This window comes from Hirundo rustica, chromosome 6 (genome assembly GCF_015227805.2).
Source record: "Hirundo rustica isolate bHirRus1 chromosome 6, bHirRus1.pri.v3, whole genome shotgun sequence".
Classification (NCBI taxonomy): domain Eukaryota; kingdom Metazoa; phylum Chordata; class Aves; order Passeriformes; family Hirundinidae; genus Hirundo; species Hirundo rustica.
This window is the reverse complement of record NC_053455.1, coordinates 58,256,412-58,267,333: the sequence shown is the minus strand read 5'-3', so window position 1 is coordinate 58,267,333 and position 10,922 is coordinate 58,256,412. Positions and strand designations below refer to the sequence as shown.

The window sequence follows — 10,922 nt, the reverse complement described above, 5'->3', positions numbered from 1 at the left end:
CCCGCGCGCGCCCAGGGCCCCGCCCCCCGCGGTTCCGCGTCCGGCGCGAGGTCACCGCGATGGCGGCGGCGCGAGCGCGGCGGGCGGGAGGTGAGCGGGGACCGGGAACGGGGAGTGGGGAACAGGGACAGGGAGGAAGGATCTCTGCCCCCGCTGGGGGAGGGAAGGAAGGAGGCTGACAGTCGGCCGGGGTCTCCAGTGCTGCCTCCTGGCCCCTCTGTGTCCTTGCCGATGAGCCCTGGAGCTCTTCCCTGGGCAGAGGCAGAAGGGATTCGGGTCTTTCCCACAGCATCAGCCTCGGAGCGGCCCGAAAGCCAGGGAATGTCGACAGAAAGGAGAATCGGCTTTACACAGTTCTTTCCACCTTGGTTCTTTCCACCTTCAGCAAAATGCATGGGATGGGAGGGAGTAGGGATTTCATCGATCTCCTCCTTCCTGGGCTGGGAAGGGGCTGCCCGGGGAGGTGGTGGAGTTCCCATCCCTGGAGGTGTCCCTGGAATGCCTGGACGTGGCACTCCGTGCGCTGTGTTGGGTGACAGTGTGATGACCCATCACCGGTCGGACTCGATGGTCTGGGAGGACTTTCCCAACATGAATGCTTCTGGAATTCTGTAAAAGCTCAGCAGCTGCTGCCTGTGTTCAGTTCTCCTTTTTCTCCCTTTCAGCCTCCCTGCTTTCGGCTGCGATCCGACACCGGAGTTCCCAGAGCTCATCCCCGCAGCCAGGGTAATGTCACACATCACTTTGCCTCTTCTCCCCTGGAATGCTGGCCTGCCTTCAGCAGGGTGGAGAGGGCAGCTGGTTTTCCTCTGGGAAGGAGAATTTGCTTCCCAATGTTTTGGACTCTGCCTACCTTCAGTCACCCAGTCACCTTTCCCAGAAGGATGCTTTCCTCCTTTTTTTTGTTTTTGTCCCATCCCTGGAAATGTTCAAGGCCTGGTTGAACAGGGCTTGGAGCAGCCCGGGATGGTGGAAAGCATCCCTGCCTTGGGTTGTGACTGGATGAGCTTTAATATCCCTTCCGAGGCAAACCATTCCAGAATCCTGTGGTACCTCTTCCGATGGGACCCTCAGGCTTCGCTTTTCCCAGCACTTTGGGACCCCTTGTTGTGCCTTTACTGTGTTCCCTGTGCTGGGATCTCCTGCAGCACTGAGCTGCTGCTGGCTGTGACCAGGAGGGGACACTGCAGGAGCAGAGAATTCCTGCCGGGGAGAATGGCAGGATGTGCTCTTCCCTCTTCCTGCTCATCCTCCAGGATCAGAGATCCTTGGATCTCTGCCTGGGTGATGCAGCACCCAAAATCCTCACTAAACCCCCGTGAGGCCTTGGAGCCTGTGGTCATGTACTCGCAGGTACCTGCAGTTCCTGTTAGATTAAAGCCCCTTGGGGTGTTTGGCTCAGAGTAAATCAGATTTACAGAGTAAATCAATCATTGCAAAGGATTTGGAATCAGTTTTGCTTTTTTCCGCTATGTCTCATGTTTATTCCTGAGTGTTTTATGCATTTGGTGCATCCTGTGTTGCTTGGGCAAGGTATGGATTTCTGCATGCAGGAAAACCTGAACTGCCCACTCCTGAGGTGGATGGTATTTGCTTTTTATCATGGGATGGTATTTTACAGAATCTGAATTTTCAGATTTCAGAAACCACGACCTTTGTGCTCATCTCCTGGAGTTTTCCAAGGCAAATATCCCTCCACTTTATATCTGAGATTGGTTTTGTGCTATTGTAGATTCTTGTCTAATTGTTAACTGCAATCTGATGCCTTTTGGTTGGGTGTTTGTGAATAATATGCATTTCTACTCCACCTCCTTTTTTTCCTTCTTTCCTCTCCCTGTTTTCCATCTCTTGGCAGCATCCGTTTGCTGCAGTGAATTTTACCTTGTCCTTCACAGACTTGTTGCCAAAACTTCCCTGACTTCGCCCCCGTGGCCTGAAGTGAAACTTCCAGATCCAGTGGAAGAAGCCAAGTATCATGCAGGTAAAAATCTCAAATCTGGTCTTCCAGCATTGCCTCAAGACCTGATTGAGCATAGTTTGTGTCCTTCACTTTTTTTTTTTTTTTTTTAAATATTTCTCACGTGTTTTAGTGTCGCTGGAATTGTGCTTCACCTGCTTTCCAGGTTTGAGAGATTTGGGCACAATATGGTTTCTCCTTAGTTCATGGCAGCTTGTCACACCACGCCCAGAGTAACCTTGCCTGATCTGATGTGTGGCATGGAACAATATATTAAAAAACAATTAAAGCACGAGAGAAGCATTTTGGGCAGGAGAAACGAGTTATTTTCCATTCCCTGGCTAAGTCAAAGCCAGCAGGAGCAGTTGGATGGTGGGCACACGGAGAGCTGGCGTATTTTGGTGCATAAAACAGAACATCCAGCCAGCAGGAGCAGTTGGATGGTGGGCACAGGACAGACCTGCAGAGGTGGGGTGCAGCGTGACAGAGCGTCGGTGGTCGTGTCCCTGTCCCCTCAGCTTGTCGGGACTGCTGGCTGAGAGGAAACGGCCTCGAGCTGTGCCAGGGAAGAGTCAAGTTGGACATCAGGAGGAATTTCTTCCTGGAAGGGGCTGTCCAGGGCGGTGTTGGAGTCCCCAGCCCTGGGGCAGGCCCTCAGTGCTCTGGGCTGGGTGACAAGGCTGAGGAGAAGAGCTGAGCTCACCTTCCTGCAGATGTCCCCCATCACGTGTGTCCCTAACTGAGGGATGTGCTTTGGAGGGTGCCTCCTGCTCCACCTCTCCTCCTGGGCCGTTTAGATCCTGCTTTTTATCTGCTCCCTGCTCCTGGGGTCGCTCAGGTGACGGATGGGGGCCTGTCCCTGCGTGTGAAATAACCCAGCAGTGAACCACGAACCGCTCCGTGCCAGCCCTGTGGGGGGCAGGGTCCCATCCCCAGGGGTTGGTCCCATCCTGCTCCCATCCCATTCCCTCCTGCTGCTGCTGAGCATTGCATCGTTATCTCCTGGCTGTGCTTATCCAGAGGGAACAGCAGCGGGAGCATTTCAGTTCTGCCTCCTGTCTCCTGCTGGCCATGGAAACAACCCCGGATATTTTAGGATGGGTCTCTCCACATGGTGCCGAGATCCAAGCCAGCAAGCACTTGATGTTTCCTGGCACTGGAGGTGTTGGAAGAGTTATCAACAACTTCAGCAGCTCCTGCCCTGCAAATAACTTGTGTTCCTGCCTCCACCTTTAAGTTTGTATCCTGGGGCTTGAAGCTTGGACCATTTCCGAGCGTTCCTGTAAGGACTGGGTTGGGTTTGCCTGGCTGCTGGATTCCTGTCTGTCCCAAAGGGATGTTCTGTTTGCATTCCAAGAAAAAAACCAGAACCGATTCAGCCACTTTTTAGGACAGCGAGGAAAACGTGTTTTTCTGAGCAGCTCAGGAGGGTGGGAAGCTGCTGTTTGGCAGTGGGATGGTGTCAGGGAGCAACACCTTTTGGTGTTCCCGTAAAAACTGGGGTTGGATTCACTGCCCAGGAAGCTGATCACAGGGGAGGGAGTTTGTCCCTGTGCAGGAGCTGGTCTCTGGGATCTGTCCTGCTCCTGGCACCACGCCGCATGCGCGTGGGGAGAGGTTTTTCTGGGAAAGAGCGAGGGACAGGTCTCTCTTGTCCTTGCTGCAGGTAGAGGTTCTTGGGCCAGGCTTTGCCATGTGCTGGAAGCCTCTTCCCTGGTACTTTGCCAAGCTCTTCCCGATGTTCCTGTGTGCCTTAGGCACCACTCAGAGTCCTGGGCTGTCTGCATATGACTTGGAAATGGAGGGAATTTCCTCCAAGCGCTGGATGCGTGGACAGGAGCTCTTTTCTGGAATGCTTTATATCCAAGCAGAGTATATTTTGGGATGCCTGAGGAATGGGCTGGGAGTCAGCAGCGTAGAGAAGCTGCGCAGTGTATACAAGATGTTTACTTACGCGTGGCTTTGCCAGCACCTAAAATACAAATAAATCATTAATTTTAAGAAAGGGAGGCTCACACGTCCGGGAAGCAACACTGCTGTCGATCCTTGCTTAAGGATTCCCGGGAGATAAGAGTGCTGGGGGGAGAGCAGGGTGGCTGGGTGAGTTTTCCAGCCCTTCCCAGCTCTCTGGGTGTGCTGCCCTGATGCCTGCCCTGCCGTTCTGCCAGCAGAAGTGGTGCGGAAGGTGAACGGGCTGATCTCCGCGGGGCAGTACGGCCGCCTCTTCGCCGTCGTCCACTTCGCCAGCAAGCAGTGGAAAATCACCAGCGAGGACCTCATCATGATGGACAATGTCCTGGAGGCTGAGTGCGGAGACCGAATCCGGATGGAAAAGGTGAAAAAAACCAGGAGCAGATTCCCTGCGGACGTTCCCGGAGGCAAAACCCATCACCGGGTTTAGCGGCGCTCCTGGGGGTCTCCCACCTTCATTCCAGCCCTTTTCCTTTGTTCCAATTCCCTTGGTTTTGATTCAGTTTCAGATATTATTGTGATTTCTGTTCAACAGGGCTGGAGTGAGTCTTGCCAGACTCTGTGGGGAGACAGATTTTTGTTGTCCTAACTCCTTCCAAAAAAAGAAAATGACAGTTGTTGTTTCCAGAGCCGGCAGCGAAAGCCTGTGTTTGCCTCGAGACTCCAGCACCCCGGATCACAGAATCATTTAGGCTGGAAAAGACCTCCAGGATCATTGAGTCCAGCCTCTTAATTCCTTGCAGGTCTCCCAGGAGGGACTGTAAACTCCTCAGGGCTCTGCAAGATCCTTATCGTGCTGGGCCGGGTGGAGGCAGAGGGATGGGGCACAGAGGGGAGAATTGCCAAGGTCCAATTAATATCTTTGTCCTCAGCCTTGGACAGCCAGCAGGGACTTGCAGAGGCTCATTAATCCAGACTGAAGGGAAATATTATGGAGTGGGATTCTGTTGGCTTCACCTTCGTGTTGGTTGTTAGAGCTAAGCAGGTTGTCAAGGAGAGCTGCAGAGGTTTTTGTGCTTGCCCGTTGCTCTGAAGCCCAGTTTTGAAGCAGCTTTTTAGGGATGTCCTCAGCTGTGTCCCACATCCCTGTGTCCAGCAGAGAGGAGGGGATTCTGTGGTGTAGCCAACTCGGAATGCAAAAGGTCTAGATGGGAGTGAAGGAGAAAATTTGCCTGAACAGCAAAGCCCTTTAGGGTTTTGGGTGGGGGTTTTTTTCTGTCTAAAACAAAAGCCAGGATTTCCCGTGACTGTTTTTAAGTGCTGCCAGAGGATTTGTGAGGCAGCCGTGGGAGTAGTGGCTCCGGATGTGCCACTTGGGGGACATGGTTTAAGGAAGATTGTGGTAGTGCTGGGTTTGATGGTTGCACTCCATGACCTTGAAGGTCCCTCCCAAACTCGATGATTTCAGTGAAATGCAGCCTCTTCCTACTGTATCCTCTCTTATCCTGCCTGTTCCTTTAGATGTGGCTGAAATGCCCCAAAACAGCGAGGGCTGGTGAACCCCCAGATGGTCATTTCTTTATTTCCCATCTTGAGGCCTTACAGAGGAGAACGAGGGAATTGTTTCCCCGCTGGGATTTGTAGCAATTGCTGTAAAAATCCAGCAGTTTAGGAGCTGCCATTTGTCCAGATCTCACACGAGGCAGGTTATTCTTGTTCCCTGATTGCTTTCCATATTTTTTTACGGCTGCTGGTAAGCCGGGACAGAGAGGTTCAGTGCGTTCTGATCATGGATGAAGATACTTCTGCAGTCTGTTCTCGTGGGATGAGCTCTCTGGAAGAGTAATGGCTCTGTCTCCAGCCTGTTAGCAGCTTTCCCCACTACCCCTCCAGTTAGTGTCAGGTTTGAAATGTGAGAAGGCCTGGTTTGAAGCAGTTTTGGCTCCTTTATGGCTGTAGAATTTGAAAGGTCTTGTTTGCATTTCTGCCAGGACAATGAGCACTGATTTGTGCCTGATTTATTTCCCCCAGGTTTTGCTGGTTGGTGCTGATGACTTCACGCTCATTGGAAGGCCGCTGCTGGGGTAAGATGCTTCATAAAGGGATTATGTGACATTTTTTGTACTTAATTGTGGCTTCAGGGCTCTGGAGTCCCTGAAACTGGGATTTATCGGCACTAACTTTGATCCCAGCCCCGTGGCTTTTGGAAGAATCACCAATAAAACAGCTCATCAGCCTCTGGTGACTCTCCCCCAGCCCAGTGCTGGGAGAGCAGCCGGTCTCAGCTCTGAGGTAGCTCTTGGGCATTCACCTCAGCTGGATCTTTTCCTCCTCGCACCAACTAGCAGAACACATTGCTCTTCAACTTCTCTACCTTCTTACCCTGATTTTGGTGGTAGTCATCTTGAAATAAGCCAGAAATCCTTTTCCTTAGTCCCTTGAGTTGGGTTTTTAACCCCTTTCCTTTTTCCATTGTCTCACCCCAGCCGGCCTTAACCCTAATTTCAGTGTTCCTAATTTTTTCCCTTCCTCTGAATCACGTAGTCCAGCAGTCACAGAACTCGGGAGAAGTTTATCCCTTGGCACTGCCTCCATCCCAGTGCTGTAGGACTTGCTGTACAGAACCCCTGTACCCCAGAAGGAATGGGGGTGTGGACCAGGCGTTACTGCTGGTGATATTTAGGAGTTATTTGTGCAGTGATAACGTGGCTGGAGTGGCACTGGTGGTACCTGCCTCGGGTCCCTGTGTTGGACGGGATTTTGGGAGCTGCCAGTCCTTGTAACAGCACTGGAAGTGGATCTGGAATAGCAGATGATCGGGATTCTCTGAGTTACTGCCAGATATTGCCCTTGGGGAAGGTTTTAGGAAGGGGAATTGTGGCGATGGACAGAACCAGCCACAGGGAATCTCATTTTTAGGACTAGAAAGGGGCTTTTAGGTTTGGGATGTGCCATGTCAGGCAGGTGAGGAGCAGCTTCCTTCCCCAGCTGATCCTGGGGTGGTTCTTTGCAGCTCTTTGTGCTGGGTTTGGCACGGGGGTAACCAGGAGCTCCAGGACAGGAAGGAAACCAGCTGCCGGCTCCCGCAGGTGCCTTGAGGGTGTGGGAAGTGTTGGCAGCTGATTGAGGCAGACCAGGCTGCACATCTGGCCTGGCCTCCAAGGGCCTTTGGCTGAAGGGAATCAGTGGGAGGAGGAAGAGGCTGGCCAGGAAGAGTGAAGGCTGAGGGGGACATGCCATCGCCCCCTGAGCTGCAGGGAAACCGCCCAAATCCCAGCTCTCCCGATGGGGGATGAGGAAAAGGAGACGGGAAAAGGGTGTCACCAGCAAAGTGCACTGCAGCTCTCTGACACAGCCCCCGAACCCACAGACATTTTGGGGAGGAGAGAAGAGGCTGGATGAGAGCAGAGGCGGTTCTGCGTTCCTGTTGTTGTATAAATGAACACCCAGCGAGCGCTCGCACTTCACCGGAGCCGCTTCCTGTCGGCTCCCTAACGTGTCCTGTTTGGGACAGCTGGAACGGGGCTTGTTCCTCCGAGACCTCCCGGGACGACACTTCTTCAAATCCTAGAACGCCACATCTGCATGGGGGAGGCTATTCTGGGAGCTTCTGGCTGGCTCCTGCTCTGGAATCTGCTGGGCTCCGTGTTTGTCCGTGTCACTGCCAGCCCCGGCTGGCACAAGGGCTGGAGCCCGCCTTAGGCATGAGTGCGGGGAAAGTTTGCCTTATTTCTAGACAAAATAGAGCTGATGGCAGTTTTCCCGCTAGGAAAGCTCGCTGTTTCTCCTGTTACCTGCCCCGTTTTGCAGTGGAAGTGCCAAAGGCTTTGGACCTGTTCTTGTCCCAGACAGCTGGGCTGGGATTCAGCCCTGTGGGGGAGCGAGCTTGGCAGCTGGAATTATGACCTCCAAGAGTTATGATCCTGTGGGCTTTGTGGCTTGCCTGGATCTTTTTCTCTGCCTCTTGACAGCACCTTTCAGCCCGTCTCAGATCCGTGAGATTCCAGCCTGAGTTTTTCTCACCTCCTGCAAAAATCCATGGAGCATTTTGCTGCTGGAGGCAGCAGGCCCAGCTGTGTCAGGCTCTGGGAAATGTGTGACCCCCTTCTTATTTTTATGGACATTCCAGTCATACCTAAAACGTTTGATAGAGATTTTTATTTTTTTTCCTTGGGCTCTGTGTTTGCTGAGAACTTGTCCTGCCCCACGAGCTCTTCTCCAGCAAGTTGATTTCTGTTGCGCTTCAGCCTCCCACCAGCAGTTCCTAGAGCTGAGTCCCGCAGAGAACTAACTCATCAGGGCCTCGGATCCAGGAAGTTGAGTCCCAAATTAGTGGTAAACCGCGGCTGGAGTGCAGTTTGCTTTCTGGTTCCTCCCTCGGGGTTTGCAGGGCTTGTGCGTGGTTCAGTGGTGCTGGATCTGGAGCAGATCCTGGAGCTGGGATGTCGGGGGTCACACGGTGGTCTCTTAAAATCTATGTTATTTTTAATCTCCCTTTTCTTCTGGGCTGGTCACTAACTGCAGATAAATCAGTTTCCTCCAGGATCCGATCTCTGATTCAATCACACCCCCAGGGTGGATTTTAAGAGATGGTGGCTGTCAGAAGCCTTTGGCCTCCCGGTGACCTTGCTGGAACAATTTCAGCTGCATGGGCTTCCCCCTCTGCCCCCCTCAAGTGCAGACAGAGCCGTTTGTCAGCGAAATGGTCTTTAAATGTCTTCCTGTGGCAAACTTAACGAGCTTTTAATGGAATTCTGCAGCGCTGTGCATGGAAGGGCAGCTCCTCCTCCTTCCCTGTGGCTGCTGACTAAACCCCCCCTTTCCAAAGCTCCAGTCCGGATCCTGCCTGGGGGTTCTCACCTTCCCAGGCCCTTGGGGCATATCAAGGTTGATTACAGTTGTTGTAGCAAAAATTAGTTTCTGTAATTCTCCCCAAAATTGTGTTCTCACAGCAGCAGCTTCTGGCAAGCCTTGCTAAACGCTGTGGCCAGCATTTAAAATTGCTTATTGTTCATTAAAACAGTTAATTGGAAAATTACCGGGGAGGTTACAGCGTTTCCAACAAGGTGAGATTTTCTTCTAGCGGTCCCTGGTGCTTTAGAGGAGGAGGAAGGACTTGTGTGGGGAGCAGGATGGGAGGAGGAAGGATTTCTTGGTGACCAGGAGCGGGGATGGGCTCATCCTGTGCCAAAACCAAAACCGGGCTCCTGAGATAACCTGGAGGTGCCGGGGGAATTTATCTTGCCGCAATCCTACAAGTTCCTGCCGGTGCCTGTCTCTCCTGCCTGCTCTGATGGGATGATCTCATCTCTCACATGATGGGGAGGCTGTCACCTGTCAAATTTCCTGATCCAGGTACAGCCCCTGGAGGCTTTTGGCTGTGCCTGGGCAGGTGGCCCTCCTCCCAGGGAGGATCTGTAATTCCCAGCATCTGGCTCTGTCAGGCAGGATGTGTTATCCCCTTGTCTCTTCCCCCAGAAACCCGCTGTCCGAGAGGAAATAACTAAATCCTGATGCTTCTCACGCTCGTTTTTAAGGAAGGACCTGGTGCGTGTGGAGGCCACGGTGATTGAGAAGACGGAGTCGTGGCCCAAGGTCAACGTGCGCTTCTGGAGGAGGCACAACTTCCAGAGGAAGAAAAGTAAGAGGGAAAGGACACATTTCCTTCCCTGCTGGACGTGGGAGAGGAGGTGTCCCAGCACAAGGACCCGAGGAAGGGGCTCGTTCTCCGTGTCCCCAGAGCCCCTCAGGGGCCAGCCCCTCTCTCAGGTGTGCCCACAGGGCACCAGGATTTAATATTCCCTCAGTGTTCCCCAGGCATCCTGGACAGGAAAGCAATCCCAGTCTCTTCCCAAAGCCTTAAACACTGGATGTGTCATCACAGCTCCCAGCAAGCCCGCACAGGATCCTGCGCAGGTTTTGGTTGCCAAATGGCTCTTCCTTCTCTGAGAGAGGGAAGAATTACGGCTGTTTTTATACGGGATGGATGGTACAGCCTTGACCAGGCTGCCCCAGTGCCACTCTGGGACCTGCTGTCCTTGGCATCCCCATGGAATGCCGCTGCCTGCCAGCACAGCCCCCCAGGAGCCCTGGCATGAGGTAGGCACCAGGTTTATGCTGTTACCTGATTTTATTTTATTTTATTTTATTCCTTCTTTTTCAGTCATTGCAAACCCCCAGACCGTCCTCCGGATCAACACCATCGAAATCTACCCCTGCTTGTCCTAATTGGAGGGAGCGTGCCTGGGAATCCTTGTTGCTCCAGGCAATTGTGGAAATAAAGCTGCCTCGGCACTGGGAAGTTCTGGACTTGTTGCCGTGGTGGGAAATGGAAATCTCTATGTGCTTTCTTTTTAAAATAATGAAATGTTTTTTAAACTGTTGCTTCAGCCTTGCTGGTGTTTATTTGCCAGGAGTTTTAAACCGCCCAGGGTCCACTGCTGGCTGCTGTGCCTCTTCATGCCTAATGGATCTTTTTGCCTCCGCACCTCTGTGAATTTAGGAATTCAGGAATTCTGGTCCTGTAATTCCTGGCATTGTGTGGCTCCAGGGAATATCCTGGGCTACTGCGTGGCATTCAGCCCATGGGACTGAAGAGAGCAGTGAAAGCAGGTGACTGCAGGGTCTCAGATCTACTCCCTGATCCTCCCAAGGCGTGAAAATCCTTCTTAACGATTAGCACTGGGAAGTGGAGCCGAAAAATTCCCCTCTTGAAGGTGAGCAGCAATAAACTGTGTGTATGTGACACCATCCAAATGAGACACTGGTGGCTCAGGAGGGATTTTGTGCCTATTTCAGAGCCGAGTTTTAGCCTGCTGAGTGTATTCCATGTTTAAATCCTGGTCTTTTCCCTCTTCTGTGGCTGGACGTTGAGCACTGTCCCTTCCTGAGCAGCGCATACACGGCCAGGTGGATCCAGCTGAGGTCTGCTGGTGTTTCCAAGCTGGATATCCAGCAGGAGGAGAGTTTCCCGGAGTTTCCCTGTACTGTGGGGTTCTTAACAGCCCCCATGGGCAGGGATGACGGGCCTTGTCATTTCTTTAGGGAGTACCTA

General features: G+C 52.6%; 1 protein-coding gene across 2 annotated transcripts; it reads left to right on the top strand.

Annotated features, from left to right (window-relative positions):
* The first annotated feature begins 36 nt into the window (after nt 1–36).
* MRPL21 (mitochondrial ribosomal protein L21) lies at nt 37–10,251 on the top strand. 2 transcript variants are annotated; one of them, XM_040066777.2, is made up of 7 exons: nt 37–90; nt 666–726; nt 1,896–1,981; nt 4,129–4,292; nt 5,900–5,952; nt 9,406–9,509; nt 10,032–10,251. In XM_040066777.2, exons 1-7 carry the CDS (start codon nt 60–62, stop codon nt 10,094–10,096), a joined length of 564 nt encoding a protein of 187 aa, XP_039922711.1. In that variant the 5' UTR covers nt 37–59; the 3' UTR covers nt 10,097–10,251. The 2 variants fall into 2 exon arrangements, with proteins under 2 accessions (XP_039922711.1, XP_039922710.1); XM_040066776.2 differs by having other exon boundaries at nt 51–90; nt 4,126–4,292.
* Nucleotides 10,252–10,922: the final 671 nt, after the last annotated feature.